Source organism: Schistocerca serialis, chromosome 1 (genome assembly GCF_023864345.2).
Source record: "Schistocerca serialis cubense isolate TAMUIC-IGC-003099 chromosome 1, iqSchSeri2.2, whole genome shotgun sequence".
NCBI classification, from domain to species: domain Eukaryota; kingdom Metazoa; phylum Arthropoda; class Insecta; order Orthoptera; family Acrididae; genus Schistocerca; species Schistocerca serialis.
This window is the reverse complement of record NC_064638.1, coordinates 1097125660-1097151755: the sequence shown is the minus strand read 5'-3', so window position 1 is coordinate 1097151755 and position 26096 is coordinate 1097125660. Positions and strand designations below refer to the sequence as shown.

The window sequence follows — 26096 nt, the reverse complement described above, 5'->3', positions numbered from 1 at the left end:
CTGTAGTTCCATGAATACATGAAGTCTTGTGTTTCAGCAGATGGCATCTTCTCCAGATGTGGCTGATTTCCCTCCTGAACTGTACGCAAAACCGTTAGCACTTGTGGGTTTGACGGGGCTTGATGCTCTTAACAATGCGGTGCACAGAGCAATATGGGATGCATTTAGTAACAACCGCAGGCCAGACAGAGCACCTGTACAATTTAAGTTATTGAGTGCATCTCATGAATTTCCACCAATGAAGCCAAAGGTATTTTTAATCTTCCTTGCAGAAATTGTATTTCTTTCAGTTAGTATTTATCTATCTGTTTAATTGTTTCTACCTGTGGAGCACTGTATCAAAGTGGCAACCATCTCAGTCTCTCATAATGTGTTCAGTTTACAGAATTAGTTATGACAGCATTGCTAACTATAGAAAACTTTTGATTTTCATCAAAACTGATTCCATAATTGAATTCTTGGGGATTTGCCATATGAATTCACTAGACTATTGTTTTGAAATGGTGTTATTGATTTTGGCTGGAATATATGAATATTAAGGTTACAGAAAAATTTATGAATTTCTTATCTTGTGTAGATGGCCCTTTCTGTTGTGTAGCCTGATGTGTAGGTAGGTTGGAAGGTGACAATCTGTTGGGAGTTGGTGAAGTCAACCAGTGTGAAAGTGAAATCTTGGTTGAAGTGTCTGATCTGTAGCTGGAAGTGTATATTAGCCTGGAAGCAGATTTATTTTCTGTGTACTTGGGTCCTGCAGTATGTTTATCAATAAAAGAAATGCTAAGTAATGGAAAAAGCGGAAAGTGAAAACTGCATATTAAATTATTTGTTGCAATGTTATATGCATTTACCCCTGCAGACAATATGCTTTTATTCAGAAATTCAGTTTGATTGCATTGTAGAACCTAGGAAGTTAAGTAAATACTTAATTCTTCTCCAGTGATTGAAACAGAAACATCTTTATGGGGCTGGCTATATAAATATATTGTTCTACCATCATGATGTCATTCCTGTGACTGTTTGCAATAGCGATTACCAACAAACACTTCAAGGTTAGAGTGTGGAACACTCTTGGTACAGTTTTACCAAGAGAGACCACAGAATAGTCGTTGTGATAGGTCTAGCTGCTCCAACTTGGAGGGCAGGTGATATGTTGGTGGCAACAATGAATTTAGTTGGTTTCCTCAGGTTGTAAGACTGTATGTAGCCAGCATTCACTTGATTTGTTTGCATGGGAGGGACAAATTGGAAGATTCCCTAATTCTTAATGTTCCTTTTAACTCTGTGTCCATAGTGGAAACGGTTATAAAAAACTACAATTTTTGTGATAATCAGTAGGTAAATGGATGGCACATTGGAACAAACTGTTTACCATCAACTCGCTAATGAATTTTTTTTTTCTGCATACAGGTAGTCACCATAATCTGTATAAGCAAGTAGTAATCTCAGAACATTGGACTACAAAGTTTGCTCATTGTCTTTTTTTTGTTTTTTTATTTGGTATGCGTATTCCATAGATCCGTACATGCGAGTGATTCTCCTGAATGTGGAACGTGTCAATACAATTGTACAAATACGATTAATGCTACAGAAATAATAGTAATATAATACAATGATATAGATGTTAATAAGTATAACTTTTTCTCATTTACAAGCTGTCATTTAAATAGTATAGCAATTCACAATATAACATTATAACATTAACACTATAACATTAACATAATATTGTATTGTCCATCTAATGACTAAGAGACTAAATACATCTATTATTAAAGGAGGGCATTACTTCTGGAAAAGAATTCATCTAAGGAGTACAGCGGATGGTCAAGCAGGTATTTTTTTAACGGAACTTTGAACAGCATTTCATTTTCTCTTGTAGATTTAATATAATTAGGCAATGCATTAAAAGTTTTTATAGCAGCATACTTTACTCCCTTCTGTACAATTGATAAATTTTTTAGTTCAACATGTAGATCATCTTCACCTCTAGTATTGTAGTTATGGTATGAACAATTTGTTTCATACTGAGCATAGAGTTTATTAACTACATTCATCAGAGAGTATATGTGCTGACATGTGGTCAGAATACCTAACTGTGTGAAAAGTTTTCTACATGAGGTTCGTGGAGGAACCCCACACGATTCTGACTGCTCTCTTCTGAGCAGTTAAGATTTTTTTTGAGGCTGGTGAATACCCCAGAATATTATTCTGTAACTCAATAATGAGTGAAAGGACCCAAAGTGAGCTGATTTTAGCATGTTGATGTCCCTAAAATGAGTAATGATTCTTAGAGCAAAAGTTGCTGATGAAAGCCTTTTTAGAGTAAGGGACACATGCTGTTCCCAGTTGAGCCTACTGTTAATGTGAACCCCCAGGAATTTAGTGGATTGCACCTGTTCTAGTTTCTGGTTGTCATGAGCAATTACTATATTTTCTAGAGTTTTATTTTTTGTGTGGAACTGTATAAAATTAGGTTTTTTAATATTAACTGAAAGAAAATTAATTGAAAACCAAGCTGTAACTTCTCTGAGTATATCATTAACATCAGTCTCCAGATCAGCAGTAGACTTACCATCTACGACAATGCTTGTATCATCAGCAAACATTGTGAATTCACAATTTTTACTAATTGACAGGGGTAAATTTTTAACATATATTAAAAACGGCAAGGGTCCAAGGACAGATCCCTGGGGAACTCCATGCTGAATTTTGCCCCATTCAGAATCCACTAGATTAGAAGATCCTTTGTTGCAGCCGTTTAGAACCACCTTTTGTTTCCTGTCTTCAAGATATGATTTTAGCCAGTTACCTATAAGCCCTTTGATTCCGTAACAATAGGCCTTCTCCAAGAGTGTCTTATGGTTTACACAATCAGAGGCCTTGGAAATATCACAGAAGACACCAACTGGGGATTTCTTACTATTAATAGACTCCAAGACATCATTTGTGAGTGAATATATGACACGCTCTGTGGAAACCCCTTTTTGAAAACCAAACTGTCTGTTGTTAATAATATTAAGTTTATCAAGATGTGCCACAATCCGGTTATACTCTGCCTTTTCAAGAACCTTTGAAAATGTTGTTAAGAGAGAGACAGGATGATAATTTTTGACATCTGTAGCATCGCCAGACTTGAAAAGAGGTCTCACAATGGCATATTTCATTCTCTCTGGAACAACTCCCTCATAAAGAGACGTGTTACAAATGTGAGCAAGTACTACACTTACATCATTACTGCAGGCTTTCAACAGTTTGCTAGAGATGTTATCTATACCTGAAGATCCTTTACCTTTCAATGAGTGAATTAGTATTTTTATTTCATTAACGGTTATGGGTGTTAGATTTATATCATTAAAACATTGTGGGAGGTTAAGTTTCAGAATATCTGCAGCTTCCCTTAGGTCACCACTGCAACCTATTTGAGAGGTGACACTTAGAAAGTGGTTGTTAAATGTGTCTGCTATCTGTTTACTATCAGTTATTTCCAAATCGTTAATTTTTAAGCGACAGCAATTTTTTCATTGTCAGATGGTGCAGTACCTGTTTCCCTCTTTATTACATTCCAAATCATTCTGATTTTATTATTTGAACAGTTAATTTCAGATTTTATGCACATACTTTTAAATTTTTTAGTGACTTTAGTTAAGATTTCATCTGGAGGGGATTATTGGATTGTCTGGATATTTTATGCAGTTCTCTTTTTCTCTGGCATGATATTTTTATGCCCTTGATGACCATGGTTTTTTGCTTGATTGCCTGTTCTGTAGTCTACAGACCTTTTTGGAAAGATTCTTTCAAATGTACCTGATAATTCATCAGTAAATAAATTATATTCTGTATTAACATCATTTGCAAGATAAACATACCTCCAGTCAGTCTCCTGAATGCATAATTTGAGTTTTTGGATATTTTCCTCATTCATGTTTCTAATAGTTTTCCACTGTGCACTAGATTTGTTCGGATTTGTATTAAAGTTGTCAATTGTGAGTATTTGCCCATCATGATCAGAGAGACCATTTATGACTTTTTCAACTTCGATGTGATGAGTTTTACTCATATCTACAAAGATATTGTCTATTAGAGTGCTGGAAGTGGCAGTAGTTCTTGTGGGAAAACTGACAGTGGAGACAAGGTTGTAGGTATGCATTAAATTTGCAAACTCTGTCTTAGAAGATGAGCTTTCTAGGAAATCTATATTAAAATCTCCAGTCATTATAATGTCCCTATTTTTTCTTGTGAGATACAGTAGCACAGAATCTAATTGTTTCATGAATACTTTAAAATTACCAGATGGAGCCCTGTATACTGCTACGATTACCAGTTTCTTGTTAGCTTCTACTATTTCTGTGACACATGCCTCAAAGTCTTTCTCTACACAATATTTCTCTACATCTATTGTATTAAAGGACAGGCTGTTTTTCACATAAATAACTGCCCTACCTTTGCACATATGCTTTCTACAAAATGAGGTAGCTAAAACATAGTTTGGAATATTGAGCATTTCGATGCCAAAAGTGACATTGTGTTCTGTCAGACAGAGAATATGAGCACAATTTGTGCCTGTTGGTTCATCAATATTTACAATAAATTGGTCTAACTTACAGAGCAGGCTTTGAATATTTTGGTGAAAAATTTTGAGCTTATTTTTAATTACATGATTGGTTGTGGTGCTGCCACTGTTGGGACTGAGTTTTATTTCTTTTGACATACCAGTATTACAGGAACAGTTTTTTTTGCAGGGAAGGGGGAGCTGTTGTGCTGGTAACACCCACATTTGTTTTTATTAACTACATTACTTACATTCTGATTGGAACCTTCCCCCTTCTGCCCCAGTACCATAAAAAATCCCCATTTGCAGCTGAGGACTTTCTTGATCTCAGGCACTTCCTATGTGGAGCAGCTGCAGTCACTACTGTGCTCCTTTTTGCCATAGAGGGTGGATCTCTTGTTGGTGAGGTTTCTACACTGTCAGCTAGTACACTTGATCCTGTGGGGGTTGGTGTTGCTGTTTCTGCTATTGATGACTGTTCTTCTTCCTTAGATGCTACTGCTTCACAAGTTGGTAGTGGACTAACGTTTCGCACTTGAGTTGTAACTGCTGGTGCTGTCTTGCTTTGTTGTGTTGATTCACATACAGGTGCTGCTGCATATGAAGTCTTCCCTTCAGCTGTTCCATTAGGTTTGAAGGAGTATTTTGACAACACTATCTGTATTTCTTCCAATGGTACAGTTTCAATGGGCACAGGTGCTTTTAGAATGATTGGAGGAGTGGTGTTTTCAAATAGTTTGAATGTTTCTGCTAACAGTGCTTTAGCGAGTACACGTTCTCCTAGCCGGTTCCTGTGCATTCCGTGTCGAGTAAAATGGTTTCTCTCTTCGAATTACTGTCCAAAAACTTCACGTCCTTGATTGCTTTGCATATCTTTTGAAACATTCTGTTTGTGAATTTGATTTCATTATTTACACATGAACTGTTCATTAGGTCATGTCTGTGTGGGATGCTAACGACGATTGTTTTTCTTGGCGAGATTCTTTCCAGTGCATTTCGCAATGCTGTGATTGCATTTTTTGACTCATTTTTATAAATATTGTTAGCTCCAGCAGTAATTACACTAACATCATTTGGTTGAGGGTTTAAGTATTTAATTATTTGCTGGAAAGGGGCCCCGGGTTTGACTGTGGCAGTAACGGAAAATTTAGATTGCATATTCATAAGGATAGTGGCTAAATCTTGTCCATGGCTGTCTGCAAAGATACAAACTTTTGGTTTTGTTTCGTCTTCTCTCAATAATTTCCAGGTTCAACTAGGCAAGTAGTCAGTGATAAGCACATTGGACTCGCATTAGAAATGACTGTAGTTCAGTACCATATCTGGCCACTGAAGTTTAGCTTCCTGTGGTTTCCCTAAATCCTTTAAGGTAAATACTGTGGTAGTTACAATGTTAATGACATTGGTTTCCTCTCCCAACCTGTCAGGGCTCTATTTCTAAACAACTTTGTCATTGATGGGATTGTAAACCATAATCTTTCCTTTGATCTATCAGATTCATTCCCTGTCCTGTGGCAACTCCACATGGAGTGGCAGAGAAGCAGCAAGCAGTTGTGTTTCTCCCATATGCTGCCACTATATTAGGTAGAATTGGTTGCATATAGGAGGAGTATGAGGTACAGCACATATCTGCTTGCACAAATTGGACTGCATTTGGACGTTGTAAAAGATGGACTCCTGACTTGTGGAGGCACAGATCATCAGATTCTTTCTCACTGAGGTCTGCCAGATGTTGGCCAAAGTATCATAATTGAGGGGGAATGCTGTGTTGAACACTAGTGGGGCACATGTCCGAGACTAATGTATGAGTTGATGACTGGAACACAGCTTTATGACTGCACACCTCATCGCTGTTGACCAAATGAAGACACATACTCAGGCTGCTAACGTCTGGGACTTGATCATGAAAGAATCCATTTAAAATAAAATTGCAGACAACACTATTAACTGCTCAGACAAATTTTGAGCTTGGAGCCAATTGTAGTTCAATACAGTCCATGACATTTCAACTGAACGCGTGCCAGTCATCCTCAGGTGAACCATTGATGACTCACCTTAGAATAACTGACAGGTGCCAGTTGATATGTCATGAAATGTATTGAATGACCATTCAGTTTTCTGGTAAAATTTTAAAATCCACAACACTATAAACTGTAGCACAGGGTATCACCTCAGCAAGGCCAAAGATACCATCCTCCATCACCTTTACTTAAATTGCTTTTGACATTGAGAGAATTGCAAATGCTATGGAGGTGTGTCTCAGACTGCCTTTTCATTTTTTTACACATAAAACAATTGTTGTGGTGGATATATGTTTTAATGACTTTCTGCTGTTAATTACACTTCTTGGAAGTAGACTTCATGAAAATTATAATTTTTTAAAACAATTCAAGATTTAAAACATTTAGACAACTGAAACCGAGCAGAATTTGCAGTATATTTTGATTTTAAGCTTTACTAAAATAACAGTAGATACTGACATCTCTACCCTGTCACAGATTATCATCAGGGGCATAATATTACAGATTCACAACATAACTATATTGAAAAACACATTTCATTTGTGAGACATTGTGTATGAAATCAGCTTTGAGTATACTTCTTATAGTTTTTGCATAGACCAACTATTGAACTCGATAAATCTATGAAGAGAGACACTTTGCCACATTTTAGTTTTAAAAGATCAAGTGGAAAATAATTTTATATTCTTAAGAGCCTCTGAATCATTTTTTAATAACTGTCAGCCTGCTTGTGTTTCACGTATACTGTCAGAGAGCAAATCAAACAAATTGAAACACCGCACTGTAGACATGGTTACCTTGTTTTACTCTTCAAACAAGGAGGGCAAAAGCATACATTTTTCACACAGTTCTTTCTGTGTTTGAGGCTTGTACTACCTTCAAAACAGGGTTTTCTCTGAGACTTTTTGCCGTATGTCGCTGTTCAGGGAGCAGCAAGACAATCTAACCTTGTTCTTATGTAACCTGACACCTGTTTTATCCATCTAAAACATCTGTTCTTACTGAAGAAGTAAACCTCTCCATTGTCATCAACTGTCACATCATCATCACTTTGTTTCCTGCTTCAAATTAGTGTCATGATCACCAAGTATCTCAAAAGCAGGGTTATTGTCATACATGTTTTCATCTGAGAATTCATTGACATCTACATCTGGCTCACATAAAACAAGTTGCGAAGAAGATGCAACTTTCCTTGCCATGGAGAAACCATAATATTCAATAAGAATACAACACACAAATACTATGATATGTCTGCAAGACTTCTCAAGGCCCAAAAATAAGAAAGTGCAGCAACAGTGCAAACATTCTGCCATGTTTATGTTGCCATCCAATAGGGAGGTACATACATTTGTAGCAGTCTGAGAGACAGTCTATAGTAATTAAGGAATAAAGAACAGTGGAGGTTAATACAAAAATGTAACAGCTGAACAACAATGTGGACACAGGAACACCGTGGCTGCTTGAGGCATTGACAGTAAGCTGAATGTGAAACCAATTTGTGAATCTGAGTGTAGTGTCACAGCGGTTAGGGTGCAGGACCAGGTCTCTTTGTTTTCCCTGCATTGATTAGGGCACATGCCAGGATGACTGTAACCCCCTCCTCTGTCTGGAGTGCGCGACTTTGGTTGGTCAATTTCCAATAATGCAATACCAATAGCCGTTATTTAGGTTTCATTTTTAGGCTACCAGTTTCAACTTTACATTAAGTCATCTTCAGGCCTATACAATGAAGGTTATAAACTAGCAATAAGTACATATTAAAAAGACAGAGTGTATTGTCTAAATGAGGCCTGTGTTACGTATTAATTTATATAATTAAAAGAAATTGGTCTTAACTAAAATCTATATAATACAAAGTTATATGTACTATCAGCAAGTAACCAGTTATTCATGCATACTGTGAAACCATCAGTAACTTAATGGAAGTATTCATAAAACAGAAGTGTCAAAGTAATCCAACCATCAGTCCTTTATATCCATTGTCTGTAATTATGTATGGTTCTATGTGGTAGACTCTGCTGGTTTTTGTCTAAAAATAAAAGACGCGTGCAGAAGGACCGACTCATATGTAAAGTAAATAGCAGGATCATATATCAGGTAAAATAAAGGGGGATACACTATAAGCAATGGCAATTCTTATAGTAAGTATACAAAAAGGAATGATACATTGAAAAGGAATTACAGCTATTGAAACACCATAGCTGTACTCAATTGTTATTAGACAATACTCTTTAGGTTTAGGTTTAGTTATGTAGATGTTTCAGTCCATTCGGTTTTACGTTACCCTAATGATAGATTGTAACAATTTTATCTATGCAACTTTTCATGACATTTAAGTGTTGTAATGATGGTCTGGGGAATGGAGATTATTTTCTGGTGACTTTTCTGCGATTACGTTACTAAGCAGTGATGTATTTGTATATATGTGATGAAGTGTACATTCTCCTTTTCATTATGCCAATTGTGGACCCAATACGGACTCTCGTTTGATTTAAAATTTTGTGGTAAGTTCTTGAGGTTACCTCTTGATTTTTGCATTTCCCCTTTGATTTATATATATTTATATGGAATATATATTTATATGGAACAATGTCCAGTTTGGTTGAACACTATTCGGTATATAAAATCTGTAATTGCATAGTTTAGTAGTATATTTTTTATTTTCGCAACTTCCTATAATGGGACTACTATTAATTATCTTCTTTCCATAGATACTCTCCAGAAGTATGATGCAAGGAAGTTTCTGCCCAAATAACTGATATTGGCTTCCCATCTTCCAAATAATTTTCTTACAATTAGAGACTTTGCAGGTATTGGTGAAAAAGGTGTGCTTTTGGAAAATTAACATACACAGTATCCACTTTTTGATTATAATATCCTAGGTCTTATTACATGGATGGATACATTTCTACTTTTTATTTTTACTTTTTGCTGTCATCCTCCTAGAGTGTTCTTTTGTTTACTCCTTATAGAGTATTATCTAATAACAATTGAGTACAGCTATGGTATTTCAATAGCTGCAATTCCTTTTCAATCTATCATTCCTTTTTGTATACTTACTATAAAGATTACCATTGCTTTTAGTGTGCCACCCTTTATTTTACCTGATATATGATCCTGCTATTTACTTTCATATGATGAGCTGGTCCCTCTGCCCCCTTCTTTTACTTTTTGACGAAAACCAGTAGAGTCTACCGTGTATAACCATACATATTTAAAGACAATGGACACACAGGACTGATGGCTGCATTACTTTGACACTTCTGTTTATGAATACTTCCATTAAGTTATTGATGGTTTCGCAGTATGCATGAATAACTGGTTAATTGCTGATAGCACATATTACATTGTATCACAGATTTTAATTAAGACCAATTTCTTTTAATTACATAAATTAATATGTAACACTGGGTTCATTTAGACAATATGCTCTGTCTTTTTAATATTGTCACAGAAGCAGCTGAGTAGTACCGTGGTGTAGTAGGTTATGATACTAAACTGTTGAATAGAGGGTCATGAGTTCAAAACTCACCTGGACGGTACCATTTTAATTTCTATATTCTGTTCAAGTACATTCTAGAAGCATCCACAAATGTCAAGAATAATTTTACTGGAATGTTCTGGCCGGAGGCAGTTTGCTCCGTGCTCTTGTATGTGCAAGTGCTGAATAAACCTTCGTTAAGTGAAGTTAATGTTCATTGTTCATGTAATTACACCTTCTTCTATGTGACATTATTTTGGTGGAGCTGCTGGGTATTGGAACTTGTGAGAGCGTACATTATTGACGACACGGTGGATCTCATCAGGCCACGAGAGAGCCGCCGTTTATGTGGTGAGAAACCTGAGTTCGAGCCATATTCAACAGATCGCAGTCTACCGGAGACAGAAGAAGAAGAAGAAGAAGAAGAAGAAGAAGAAGAAGAAGAAGAGGACGTTACAATGACAGCAGCTGTGTGCTACCACTTGAGACATCCTTCCGCGTTCGCTGGTGACGATGGCCAAGATCCAAACAAGTGGCTGAAGGTATATGAGCGTATAGCCAAAAAATGGGATGACACTGTGTGTTTGGCTAACGTATTTTTCTACTTAGAGGGCACTGCCAAACAATGGTATGAGAACAACGAGGAGAAGTTCACAAGCTGGGAAGTATTCCACGCGGAACTGCACAAGTATTTCGGCAACACACGACTACAGAAGGGCAAGGCTGAAGATAAATTAAAGTGCAGGGCACAGTGTCCAGGAGAAACTACAGCATCCGACAATCACGGCGTCTTGGAGCTGTGTAAAATAGTGGATCCTAGAATGGACGGGGAAGATAAGGTTGCACATCCCATAAAGGGTGTTTGCTGAGGACATGTATCAAGCCCTACTCCTGAAGGAAGTTTCGACAGCAAACAACTTCATAAAATAGTGCCAGTATATCGAGACAATGCATCAAAAAAGAATTACATGAAAGAAGTTTGAATGGCTTCCATCAGGTAGTGAGAGAGGAAGTTAAGAAGGTACTTGGATTGCACGGCGAACAAAACACTGAGACACTTCAAGAGGTCATAAGTGGAACAGACATTGAACCCAATCTCTCGTCCTTCATTTCCCTTTAAAACAGTGAAAAAGTTGAGACCCAGGCAGAGTTACGTTCCTCCAGTGCCGCATGAGGAACCTGTTTGGGCTCCAACGAAGACTGACGTCTGGAGGACCCAGTATCACCAACCAGTATGTTTCCACTGTGGACGACCGGGACATGTGGTGCGCTATTGTCGAGAAAGGCGGTGGATATTTGATGATGCCTGCGCCAGAAGACATCAGACCGATCTTAGCCGATGCCAACTCCGGGCCGATGAAGATGAGCAAGAAGATGTGGGTGCAGGACGACGTATGTTACCATCGCTGCAAGCTAGCCATTGGAGAGGATGCTCCCCAACATGCCGGTCAAGGTCTCCATCACCGTTTAGAAGCTCCAGCCGATCACCTAGCCACCGCAACCTGGAAAACTAAAGGGTGTGACCTTCCTTGTAGGTGAGGCCGCTGAAGAGAAAAATCCTCTGCCATCGGTCACTACGAAAATGATAGGAAACTACATCGATATCCTCATGGATGGCCGACCAGCCCAAGTTATTGTGGACTCTGGAGCACCATATTCAGTCATTTCGGAGAAGTACCATTGCCAGTCGCAGAAAACTATATTCGTCGACAACAAAAAATCTCTGCTGAAGGAGGCTAATGGGAAATATGTAAAACCTACAGGAAGATGTACAATTTGCGTGGGTATAAGTGGCCATACACAGCCCATAGAATTTGTCATCTTACAAGAGTGTAGTCATGACGTCATTCCCAGATGGGACTTCTGAAAGCTCCTCAGGCAATTATAGATTGTGGTCGCTCGAAGATTATGCTACATTTACATGGATACTCTGCAAATTACATTTAAGCGCATGTTAGAGGGGTCATCGAACCACCTTCACAATTCTCCATTATTCCAATCTCGTATACTGTGCGGAATGAATGAACACCTATATCTTTCCGCACGAGCTCTGATTTCTCTTATTTTATCATGGTGATCATTCCTCCCTATGTAGGTTGGTGTCAACAAAATATTTTCGCATTCGGAGGAGAAAGTTGGTGATTGGAATTTCATGTGAAGATTTCGTCGCAACGCAAAACGCCTTTCTTTTAATGATTTCCAACCCAAATCCTGTATCATTTCTGTGACATTCTCTCCCATATTTCGCGATAATACAAAACGTGCTGCCTTTCTTTGAACTTTTTCGATGTACTCCATCAGTCCTACCTGGTAACGATTCCCACACTGCACAGCAGTATTCTGAAAGAGGACAGACAAGCGTAGTGTAGGCAGTCTCCTTAGTAGGTATGTTACATTTTTTAAGTGTCCTGCCAATAAAACACAGTCTTTGGTTAGCCTTCCCCATAATATTTTCTGTGTGTTTCTTCCAATTTAAGTGGTTCGTAATTGTAATACCTAGGCTAGACGAGATGAGATACTGTGGACGGGAAGATGTGCACCCGAGTGTGTGGAGACTGTGTGTGCTGGATGAAGTGATCATTCCTGCAGTCAGCGCTAGAAAGGTAACTGTCACGTGTCATGCCATGCATCAACCCATGGATCTTGTAGTGGAATGTAAGGGAAGCATACCACTGTAGAATAACTTTTTTATACCAGCCTCTGTCATCTCGTTTAAGAACGGATTCAGTGAATTGTGGATAGTTAACTGCCTTCAAGAATCGCAGATCCTTCCAACACACATGTGCTTAGCAAACGCTGAGCCATTAATTGAAGGACAGCTGAGTGTCATAGAAACCTCCCATGCCGAGTCTGTGGGCGAAATTAGCACTACCACTACAAGGCAATACCTTTTAACTTGACTATCACCACATCTCACTGAGGAACAACAGAAGAAGCTACTTGCCATTCTTCAAGATTTCTCTGAATGCGTCAATCCATAGGCGTAGAGAATATTAGACAAATCGACGGTGAAGCACCGGATTAGCACTGGAGATCATCAACCAATAAGCCAAAGAGCATACTGTGTGTCAGCAACAGACTGTTGAATAATTTGTGACGAGGTAGAGAAAATGATGAAGAATGACATCATTCAGCCTTCGCAGAGCCCGTGGTCATCACCAGTGGTCCTCGTCAGGAAGAAGGATGCAGTTGGCGCTTTTGTGTTGATTACAGGAAGCTTAATAAGCTAACTAAAAAGGATGTTTACCCTCTTCCATGTATTGACGATACACTAGATTGTCTGAAGGGGGCTAAGTTTTTCTCAACCGTGGACATGTACCCGGGACACTGGCAAATCGAAGTAGATGAGGCTGATCGTGAGGAAACTGCATTCATCACCCCTGAGGGCATGTATGAGTTTAAGGTATTGCCGTTTGGTTTGTGTAATGCACCAGCAACTTTTGAACAGATTATGGATAATTTTCTACGCCACCTTAAGTGGATGATGTGTCTTTGTTATTTAGATGACATTGTAGTGTTCTCAGAGACATTTGATGAACATACAAAAGACTGAGGGCCGTTCTTAAGTGTCTCCAACAAGACGGACTGAAACTTAATCCAAGAAAGTGTCTCTTTGGAACAAAAGAAATCAGAATACTTGGACACCTAATGCCAAACAAAGGTGTGCGGCCAGATCTGAAAATGTGAGATCTATAAGGAAATTTCCTATTCTTAAAAGTATTAGAGATGTGAGAAGCTTCCGCGGATCATGTTCTTATTACCGTTGTTTTATCAAAGACTTTTGTATCAAAGCCAGGCCACTCCAAGAGTTGTTAAAAGCTGATGCTAAATTTATCTGGGGTGGTGCTCAACAAGATTCTTTTGATGTGCTGCGAAAAGCTGTGACGACTGACCCTGTACTTGGTCTGTATGATGAGAGAGCACCTACAGAACTACATACAGATGCCAGCGGGTATTGATCATTGCTGTTCTGGTGCAAATTTCGGATGGAAAAGAGAAGGCTAGGACACTTACAAAAGGCGAGAGAAACTACTCAACTACAGAAAGAGAATATCTTGCTGTGATCTGGGCCATGTGCAGATTTCGACAGTATCTCTATGGAAGTCCATTCACAGTTGTTACAGAACATCATTCACTTTGTTGGTTGACAGGTCGTAAGGATCCAACAGGACGACTCACCACGTGGGCACTATGTCTTCAAGAGTATGACATTACCATAGTGTACAAAAGTGGAAGAAAACACCAAGATGCCGACTGTCTCTCAAGAAACCCTGTGCAAGACCATCAAGACTTTGATGAAGACAGTGACTGTCTCGTTGCACTCCAGGATCTCTCTGCTGAGCAGAAAAAGGACGCCAAGATATCTCAAAGTATGCTTGCCATAATCAGTCAGAGGATGTGAAAGGACAATTTCGGGTAGTTAATGGATTATTTTGCAAGAAAAACTTTGATCCATCTGGAAAGAGTTGGCTACCAGTGATTCCTAAACACATGCACTTAGACGTTCTACAGAAATTCCATGACACACCTGAGACCGGACATTTAGGATTTATTAAGACCTACGATAGAATCCACAAGAGATTTTTCTGAACAGGTTTATTTAGGAGTGTCTATCACTATGTGTCACACTGTCAAGAGTGCCAGAGGAGAAAGGCAGTTCCTCAGAAACTGCCTGGCTGACTCATACCAATTTCACCAGTCGAAACGCCTTTCCACTGTGTTGGGAGGATCGACCTCCTCAAATGATTTCCAATATCTGCTAGTGGCAATAGATGGGTTATTGTTTGCACTGATTATTTTACATGCTGTGCCATTACAAAAGCCGTGAAAACAGTTGAAGCATCCGAGGTAGCCAAATTCATCATGGAAGACATTGTGTTAAAACACGGTGCCCCAAGGTCATTAATTACAGATCGAGGGAAAGTTTTTCAATCGAAACTTGTGACAGAGATAAACTGTCGGTGCAACATTACTCATCACATGATGCCTGCCTACCATCCGCAAACTAATGGGCTTACTGAATGCCTTAACAAGACCTTGGCCGACATGCTATCAATGTTTGTCAATGTTGAGCAGAGCAACTGGAATGAGGTGCTACCTTTCATGATGTTTGCCTACAACACTGCCAAACAAGACACCATAGGATTTAGGCCATTTTTCCTGGTGCATGGGCATGAGGCGACTATGACGATGGACACTGTATGACGCGAGCCACCGCCCTGTTCTCTACCAGCCTGATGACCTTGTCTGGATCGTCACTCCTGTTCGGGATGTTGGTCTCTCTGAGAAGCTCCTCAGGCGCTACTTTGGACCTTATGAGGTTGTAAGACAGTTGTCTGTTGTTACTTATGAAGTTGAAGATTTTGACCGCGATGCAAGACGATGAAAGATCAGAGATTCGGTCCATGTCCTTCGAATGAAGCCGTACAAGGATCCAGCCACCCAGGGTAAATTCGAAGCTCTAGAAACAGTCAATAAGCGGAAAGGTGACAAATAGCGTAGGGAGTATGCAGGACCGATGATTTGTTCCCGGACTAGGAGGGCATAACACCAAGACGCTGTTCTCTTAAGGAGGGAGCAATGTTGCAGAAGAAGCTGATTGGTACCATGGTGTAGTGGTTATGATACTAAACTGTTGACTGGAGGGTCATGAATTCAAAACTCACCTGTACTGTACCATTTTAATTTCTATATTTGGTTCGAGAACATTTTAGAAGTATCCACAAATGTTAAGAATAATTGTACTGGAATGTTCTGTAGCTGTATATATACTGTATGTGTTATGGCCAGAGGCAGTTTGCTCTGCGCTCTTGTATGTGCAAGTGCTGAATAAACCTTCGTTAAGTGAAGTTAGTGTTCATCATTCATCTAATTACATCTTCTATGTGACAATATGTATCTATTGCTCATTTATAACCTTCATTGCATACACGTGAAGATGACTTAATGTAAAGTTGAAACTGGTAGCCTAAAAATAAAACCTAAATAATGGCTATTGGTATTGTATTATTGGACATGCCAGGATGGTTCCTTTGAAAAGAATGTGACCAATTTCATTCCCCCCTCGTGACTCAGCTGGATTCATTACATTCTGTGGATTGGTGTGAGCCAAAGCTACTTGTTCAGGAGCAAGTCACTGCACAATTCACTGGAAACTTATACAGTCATTCAAAGAAATATAACACATGGCATGGCTCAAAACTATTACGTGAAACTCCTGCAACTAATCATCTCATGGTCAACAGATCATCTTCCTTCTTAAATTGTGGGACTAGAACAGAATTCATGTTTTACAAGTGCATCATGTGGAAAGAGTGTTGAGGACACCCGCTGGTATAAAGTGAGGTAGATCAACAATCCATATATTAGTCCTACAGAGCAATTGTTAACACAGTTTGTTGTTAAAATATTGCACATGAAAGAAAGATCTTGTACGTGTGCTTATAGGGAACTATAGCTTCAAACTTGACTGTGCCATGTCTTTCATCATCGTTTCCAATGGTGAATTGTGCAAAATTTTATCAATGTGCTACAATTTGGTAGCCTATAGCCTGTTGACTGAGAAGGGTAGTAATCATAACTTAATTGAATATATTAATTTTATATACCTAAATTGAACTGTTTAAATATTTAAATTTTATAATTAACAGTTTAACATTGAAAGAAATAAAATAAAATGAAAAAAAAGGATGTTAGGTGTGAGAATTAGACCAGAACTGACGATTTGTCAGTCAGTGTGCTTGGCCACTCAGCCACGGTGCAATTACATCAACCACTCCTCAAAATCTCCCATACTCTACGCTTGGACAGTGCATTACACAAACTTTCACAGAAAAATACTGACCTGTTGATGTGAGCAACACAACACTCACACCATCAGAAGGGATGACGTCACATCAGAGCATACACAGTTGAAAACAGACAGCTGCATCCCTTCTCTGAGTTGATCACAGCATGGCTGACTATCATTTCAGCACTTGACACTGGTTTCTAGTTATTGCAGAGAGAGCACTACAAAACATGTTTTTGCTCATTTTAATTGCATACCAGCACACATTCAAAGAGAAATGGCATAATTTTAGTGCAGTTTCTAGCTCACATTAAAAAAGAAAGGGCATAATTTTAGCGCAATTTCCAGATTGCATTTGAAGAGAAATGGTACAATTTTAGTGCAATTTTTCTAGTATCCTATAGCACTTTAGCACATGATAACTTGCCACCACTGGTTGTTTCAGTGCTCTTGGCCCACAGTCCTGTGTGATGTCTGTCTACCACTTTAAAAACCTCTCTTCCTCCTTGCCCTTCCATCTCCTTGCCCGAGTGACAATACCCGTGACTTCAAGTGTATGTTGTGTGGTACATCTACAGTAGTACAGTGTCCAGCACAACAACAACAACAACAACAAAGTGTTTTTTGTTATTTTGCAAGTTGTATTGTAAACATTTCTGGTATATTAGAAGGCTGCTGGAAATCATTTCTAACCTTTTACAAATATAAATATAAATTTCTTGCAGAGAAACTCGTATGACTGGTACATACCTAAAGGAATTCTCAAACGAAATTGGATGAACAAACATTTGAACGAGTTACCTGCAGTAGTTGTTGTTTTTTATGAACTGGATTGGGATGATCCTCATTGGAATGAAAAACGTATTGAATGTTCATCACGTGTACAGTCCATGAGGTAATTCTCTTATACTGATAATAACAGTAAAGTGATACTAACAAAATACAGTCCAACTTTCCAGTAAGTTGAGGCTAAAAGAAGAAGTTAGACTTTACTATGGTAATGGAAAGTTCTTGGTGCAATACAAATAATGAAAGGAGTTAAAGTAACAACCCAGCTTATAGTCGAGGCACTGTGTTTTCGATAGGGACATAAACAAGACTGAGGACAGTGATAGCTTTCAGATTAATTGTCCTTCAGAGCAATAGTGTGTGTGCACAAGAGCTTGCTGCTCCACTGCCCCTTGCACACTGCCCCCCCCCCCCCTTACACACACACACACACACACACACACACACACACACACACACACACACTCTCTCTCTCTCTCTCTCTCTCTCTCTCTCTCTCTCTCTCTCTCTCTGTACCATGATGTTGCTGCCTAGATCATCACCGAACCCCTGCCATGTGCTGGGAACTGAGCTAGAAGTCAGAAAAAATGTGAAACAAGACTCGTACAACCGAATGACTTAGTTCCATTGCTTCATAGTCCAGGTCTCAAGGCTTTGGCATCATGTTTTCCTGTTAGAAACATTTGCCTCAGTAATGCGTGGTTTTGGAATTCCAGTTCATCCTCCAGTTCCATGCTCATATTGTTCTGGTGTTGATAGGATTCACAAGTTTGACATTCAGTTCTGCAGTGACTTTTGCAGGTATCACCCCCTTATTTTTCATTACAGTCCTCTTCAGTGATCACCTGTCACAATCACGCAACACGCTTTCTCCGCGTAGTGGCTTAGTGGATAACATTTTTCCTCTTTCTATGTATGATGTATAAATCTTTGATACAGTGCATTTTGAAACACTGAACACTTCAGTTACAATAGCTTCGGCTATATGATGACCAACAATTTGACCAAGTCTGAATTCGCTTCACTCCAACATAATGCACACATACAAAAGCTTCTGCTATATGAGCACCAATAATTTGCCCAAGTCTGTATTCATTTCACTCCAATATAATGCACACACAGCTACACAGAACACAGTTCTGACTGTGATTGCTGCTTGCACTGCTTTGAGGCTGGCCAAATACAACAACACAACCTGCAGAGCTGGCTGGCATCTGCATTTATGTTCAAGCATGCATATCTCACGGTGTTTTCATATTTTTGTGCAGCTCCTATATGTTTGCTTGCATATATTTGATTTATTTGTTTTGCTACCAAGAATCTTTTGTTGTTTGAAGTGCAAAAGATATACGACAAGCAATGTTCATAGAAATACAAAAATGTGGTAGTACATAGAAATACAAAAATATAATAGAGAAATATGATAAAGTACAATAATAATCTATAATCATAAATATCTATAGCACACTTCAACAAAAAATTTGTAACTTATCTGTCAGATTTATTCACAACAATTCAGAGAATGACAATAAGAACTGTAATAAAGTTTCAAAAAGAGTCAGTTCAAATTGGACTTTAAATATTCACCAGCTGATTAAAGAAGAGTGTGTAAATAAAATAATCTTAACTTTATTCCAAAATACATTACTTACTGTTTCTATGAACTTAGAGGGGTAACTTATTGTAGAGTACACTGTCCATATTTCTTACTCCGAAATTCATGCTCAGACTTTATCTCCTAAGATGCATGTTTGCACTGAACTGCATGTTATAATTATGAACAGACACATTGGTCTCAAAAAATGTAGGTTCTCCCTAACTGCAAAGAACATAAAATAATTTAATTAATATTGGCTCAGTGGATATTCAGGGAAACATATGTTTCATTACCTTTATGAACATCTTTTGCAATAGAAATTTTTTCCTGTGTACTGACCCTCAGAATGGAATAACATAAGTGGCAGTTTAAAGTCATAATGCAAAATAAATGGTCGTCATTGTTGTAATATGACAGGATGGACCAAAGATTTGAAAAGCTGCTCAATCTCTGTGAGTATTTCGTTGTAAGTTATTGTCTCTTTACACAACGATAAATTTTCTTTCTTTGACTTGTTGTGTTCTTTCATCATTTATTGGTATGGGATCCATACAGATTGGGTGATTTTTGAAGGCGCCGAAAAACATATGGGCATTTCATCTTTTATTTAATAATAGTGTGTTATTGCAAACTAGGAAGTTAGTTTGGTTATAGAGTAAGTTAATTCAGCATGTATCCAAGAGCTGGATTTTTAATTTAAGTATTGTGGTGTTATGTTGTTGCAGGGTGGCACTAGATGGACGAAACACGCGTCTGGCTGTGGTGCTCATTCAGCAAACAGTTTCATTGCCAACAGGTGAAGATGTTTTGGCAGCTGAAAGAGCAGCTGCATTGTGCACAAGTTGTGAACTGAATCCCAAATCATTGTTTGTTCTTCCTCATGAGGATCACCTACATGGTTACACAATTCGGTGAGTTGAATAGTCTGTGAAACTGTGTAGTATAACAAAGATAATGACTATCATAGATGCTGATGTACGATTATTTGATAAATATTCTGCTGTCGTGGATTAAGTTCAGTTACAATGCTAAAATTACACCGCAGAGTTCCCAGCAGAGATAGGCAAATGCTTTGTTACCGGGAGTGAAGTCACATGTTTGGTCATTTATCTTCAGTAGCAGCTATTCTGTCACTTTATCCAGTGAAATTCCTCATGTTATTGCCTGAGTAGTGTAGTGGATAATAACCGTTTACTCTGGAAGTGATGCAGTAGAAATTCACACAGTGATTTTGCTTATTTTGAACAACATCATTAACACATTTTTTTTTGCATACTAATAGGAGTGGATTGTTTGGGAAATAATTACTCAATTCAGATTTCATTCAGGAGTAATTTAACATTAAGTAATAATTATGTGAGGTGTCACTGTAGAAATTGAGGCAGGTGCAAGCCTGGTGAGGGTACGAAGTCCATTTGGTCATTTTGTAGATGGCTGGCTGCCACGGCAAGAAGTTACTCGTGACCCCACTGTTGTTAAAGAATATTTTATTTAAACTGAATTCTATGATTCAGAGAGTGGCACTGTGCAGACACTGAGTAACTTTGCTGTGTGAACTATGCTGATAAATTTAACTTTCACAACTACACTGGACTTGGAATTTTCTACAGTTACATCGAGCTGGGACTTTAAATAATTTTGATCGGCTGATTTATGTGTGGCACGCAGAACATGGGTTTGTATGCATTCCACTCTGTGCTATGAAAATTGTTTAACAGTACTAACATATATTAGACACTTACAGTCATTAGTGTTTAGGGCAAGTAAACACTTTATGAACATTTATTAACTTTCGTTCTTCACTGACAAGATGTTAGGATTTCAACAGCTGTGTATTGGGTTCTTCCGAGTAAGAACTGGCCTTTTAATACAACAGTATATCATTTACTGATTATTTATTTTATTTTATTTATTTATTTATTTATTTATTGTTCCGTGGGACCACATTTAGGAGATGTCTCCATGGTCATGGAACGAGTCAATACATGAAATTATAACACGATTGTAGAAACAGATAAAATGAAATATAAGAAACATATTCAGGTGACAAGTCGTTAGTTTAAATAAAGAAAATCAAGAATGTAACACTGGAATTTGCTTAATTTTTTAGCTCTTCCAGGAGCTCCTCGACAGAATAGAAGGAGTGAGCCATGAGGAAACTCTTCAGTTTAGACTTAAAAGTGTTTGGGCTACTGCTAAGATTTTTGAGTTCTTGTGGTAGCATATTGAAAATGGATGCAGCAGAATACTGCACTCCTTTCTGCACAAGAGTCAAGGAAGTGCATTCCACATGCAGATTTGATTTCTGCCTAGTATTAACTGAGTGAAAGCTGCTAACTCTTGGGAATAAGCTAATATTGCTAACAACAAACGACATTAAAGAAAATACATACTGTGAGGGCAATGTCAAAATTCCCAGACTATTGAATAGGAGTCGACAAGAGGTTTTCGAACTTACACCATACATAGCTCGAATAGCCCGTTTTTGAGCCAAAAATACCCTTTTTGAATCAGAAGAATTACCCCAAAAAATAATACCATATGACATAAGCGTATGAAAATATGCGAAGTATACTACTTTTCGTGTTGAAATGTCACTTATTTCAGATACTGTTCTAATGGTAAATAAAGCGGCATTTAGTTTCTGAACAAGATCCTGAACATGGGCTTTCCACAACAGCTTACTATCTATCCGTACGCCTAGGAACTTGAACTGTTCCGTCTCGCTTATAACATGCCCATTCTGTCTGATTAAAATGTCAGTTCTTGTTGAATTGTGGGTTAGAAACTGTAAAAACTGAGTCTTACTGTGATTTAGCATCAAATTATTTTCCACAAGCCACGAACTTATATCATGAACTACATTATTTGATAATGTTTCAATATTACACACAAGATCCTTCACTACCAAGGTGGTGTCATCAGCAAACAGAAATATTTTTGAATCACCTGTAATACTAGAAGGCATATCATTTACATAAATAAGAAACAGCAGTGGCCCCAGCACCGACCCTTGGGGAACGCCCCATTTAACAGTGCCCCATTGGGACTGAACATCTACATCTACATCTACATTGATACTCCGCAAGCCACCCAACGGTGTGTGGCGGAGGGCACTTTACGTGCCACTGTCATTACCTCCCTTTCCTGTTCCAGTCGCGTATGGTTCGCGGGAAGAACGACTGTCTGAAAGCCTCCGTGCGCGCTCTAATCTCTCTAATTTTACATTCGTGATCTCCTCGGGAGGTATAAGTAGGGGGAAGCAATATATTCGACACCTCATCCAGAAACGCACCCTCTCGAAACCTGGACAGCAAGCTACACCGCGATGCAGAGCGCCTCTCTTGCAGAGTCTGCCACTTGAGTTTATTAAACATCTCCGCAACGCTATCACGGTTACCAAATAACCCGGTGACGAAACGCGCCGCTCTTCTTTGGATCTTCTCTATCTCCTCCGTCAACCCGACCTGGTACGGATCCCACACTGATGAGCAATACTCAAGTACAGGTCGAACGAGTGTTTTGTAAGCCACCTCCTTTGTTGATGGACTACATTTTCTAAGCACTCTCCCAATGAATCTCAACCTGGTACCCGCCTTACCAACAATTAATTTTATATGATCATTCCACTTCAAATCGTTCCGTACGCATACTCCCACATATTTTACAGAAGTAACTGCTACCAGTGTTTGTTCCGCTATCATATAATCATACAATAAAGGATCCTTCTTTCTATGTATTCGCAATACATTACATTTGTCTATGTTAAGGGTCAGTTGCCACTCCCTGCACCAAGTGCCTATCCGCTGCAGATCTTCCTGTATTTCGCTACAATTTTCTAATGCAGCAACTTCTCTGTATACTACAGCATCATCCGCGAAAAGCCGCATGGAACTTCCGACACTATCTACTAAGTCATTTATATATATTGTGAAAAGCAATGGTCCCATAACACTCCCCTGTGGCACGCCAGAGGTTACTTTAACGTCTGTAGACGTCTCTCCATTGATAACAACATGCTGTGTTCTGTTTGCTAAAAACTCTTCAATACAGCCACACAGCTGGTCTGATATTCCGTAGGCTCTTACTTTGTTTATCAGGCGACAGTGCGGAACTGTATCGAACGCCTTCCGGAAGTCAAGAAAAATAGCATCTACCTGGGAGCCTGTATCTAATATTTTCTGGGTCTCATGAACAAATAAGGCGAGTTGGGTCTCACACGATCGCTGTTTCCGGAATCCATGTTGATTCCTACATAGTAGATTCTGGGTTTCCAGAAATGACATGATACGCGAGCAAAAAACATGTTCTAAAATTCTACAAGAGATCGACGTAAGAGATATAGGTCTATAGTTTTGCGCATCTGCTCGACGACCCTTCTTGAAGACTGGGACTATCTGTGCTCTTTTCCAATCCTTTGGAACCCTCCGTTCCTCTAGAGACTTGCGGTACACGGCTGTTAGAAGGGGGGCAAGTTCTTTCGCGTACTCTGTGTAGAATCGAATTGGTATCCCGTCAGGTCCAGTGGACTTTCCTCTATTGAGTGATTCCAGTTGCTTTTCTATTCCTTGGACACTTATTTCGATGTCAGCCATTTTTTCGTTTGTGCGAGGATTTAGAGAAGGAACTGCAGTGCGGTCTTCCTCTGTGAAACAGCTTTGGAAAAAGGTGTTTAGTATTTCAGCTTTACGCGTGTCATCCTCTGTTTCAATGCCATCATCATCCCGTAGTGTCTGGATATGCTGTTTCGAGCCACTTACTGATTTAACGTAAGACCAGAACTTCCTAGGATTTTCTGTCAAGTCGCTACATAGAATTTTACCTTCGAATTCAATGAACGCTTCACGCATAGCCCTCCTTACGCTAACTTTGACATCGTTTAGCTTCTGTTTGTCTGAGGGGTTTTGGCTGCGTTTAAACTTGGAGTGGAGCTCTCTTTGCTTTCGCAGTAGTTTCCTAACTTTGTTGTTGTACCACGGTGGGTTTTTCCCGTCCCTCACAGTTTTACTCGGCACGTACCTGTCTAAAACGCATTTTACGATTGCCTTGAACTTTTTCCATAAACACTCAACATTGTCAGTGTCGGAACAGAAATTTTCGTTTTGATCTGTTAGGTAGTCTGAAATCTGCCTTCTATTACTCTTGCTAAACAGATAAACCTTCCTCCCTTACCACTCTCAATATTGCGGAGGATTACCTTCTGCTTTCTGTTCTTAAAGTAGGAGGCGAACCAATTGTAAGCTACTCCCCTTACTCCATAATGTTCCAACTTCTGCAGTAATATTTTGTGGTCAACACAGTCAAAAGCCTTCGTTAAATCAAAGAAAACACCTAACGTTCGCAACCTTTTATTTAATCCGTCCAAAACCTCACAGAGAAAAGAGACTATAGCATTTTCAGTTGTTAAGCCATTTCTAAAACCAAACTGTACATTTGACAGCAAATTATGTGAATTTAAATGCTGCAGTAACCTTGTATATACAACCCTCTCGATAACTTTAGCAAACACCGATGGCATAGAAATAGGTCTATAATTGTCAACATTATCCCTGTCTCCCTTTTTATAAAGTGGCTTCACCACTGAGTACTTTAATCGGTCAGGAAACCGACCACTCCTAAAGGAAAAGTTACAGATATGGCTAAGTACTGAGCTAACATATGTGGAACAATACTTCAGTATTCTGCTAGATACCCCGTCATATCCATGAGAGTTCTTGGTCTTTAGTGATTTAATTATTAACTCAATCTCCCTCTTGTCAGTATCATGGAGGAGCATTTCAGGTAACAGTCTCGGAACACTTTTTTCTAAGAGCGCTATATGATTCCCTGTTGGGACTAGGTTTCTATTTAGTTCACCTGCTATATTCAGAAAGTGATTATTAAGTACTGTACATATATGCGACTTATCAGTAACACGGACATCCCCACTATGCACTGATTCTATATTCTCGACCTGTCTCTGCAGACCAGCCACTTCCTTTACGACTGACCATATGGTTTTAATTTTATCCTGAGACTTAGCTATTCTATCTGCATACCACATACTTTTTGCCTTCCTAATAACTTTTTTAAGCACCTTACAATACTGTTTGTAATGGGCTGCTGTATTTAGATTTTGACTGTTTGTAACGTTTTGATATAATTGCCACTTTGTTCTACAAGATATTCTTATCCCTTTAGTCAGCCACCCAGGCTGCCTGTTTGTGCTAGTACCCTGTTTTGAACGTTCTAATGGAAAACAACTTTCAAAGAGCACGATAAAAGTCTTGAGGAAAGCATTATATTTATCGTCTACTGTATCAGCACTATAAACATCTTGCCACTCTTGTTCCTTGATAAGGTTTACAAAAGTCTGTACAGCAACTGGATCAGCTTTCCTAAAAAGTTGGTAACTATCTTTAACATGTGTTGCAGCACAAAAATCTTTTAGACTTAAAATTTGTGCATCATGATCTGAAAGGCCATTCACCTTTTTGCTAACAGAATGCCCTTCTAATAATGACGAATGAACAAAAATATTGTCTATGGTTGTTCTACTGTTCCCTTGCACTCTCGTTGGAAAGAATACGGTTTGCATAAGATTATATGAATTAAGGAGGTCTACCAGCATCCTTTTCCTTGCACAATCACTTATACAATTAATATTGAAGTCACCACATATAACTAACTTTTTGTATTTCCTATAAAGTGAACCAAGAACCTCCTCTAGCTTTAGCAAAAAAGTTGTGAAATCGGAGTCTGGGGATCTATAAATAACAACAGTAAGAAGTTTAGCTCCACTAAATTTAACCACACCTGCACAACATTCAAACACCTTTTCAGTGCAGTACTTTGAAACATGAATTGACTCAAATGGGATACCGTTTTTCACA

At 38.7% G+C, this 26096-nt stretch overlaps 1 protein-coding gene across 2 annotated transcripts in view; it reads left to right on the top strand.

Annotated features, from left to right (window-relative positions):
• Positions 1–26096, top strand: part of LOC126416289 (trafficking protein particle complex subunit 11) — a 128693-nt gene that overhangs the window by 2269 nt on the left and 100328 nt on the right. Inside the window, exons 2-4 of one of the 2 annotated variants that reach the window (XM_050083943.1) lie at positions 38–250; positions 17564–17733; positions 19950–20135. In XM_050083943.1, coding sequence (XP_049939900.1) covers positions 38–250; positions 17564–17733; positions 19950–20135 — 569 coding nt within the window. The remainder of the gene's footprint in view (positions 1–37; positions 251–17563; positions 17734–19949; positions 20136–26096) is intronic. The other variant, XM_050083952.1, reaches the window with a different exon arrangement.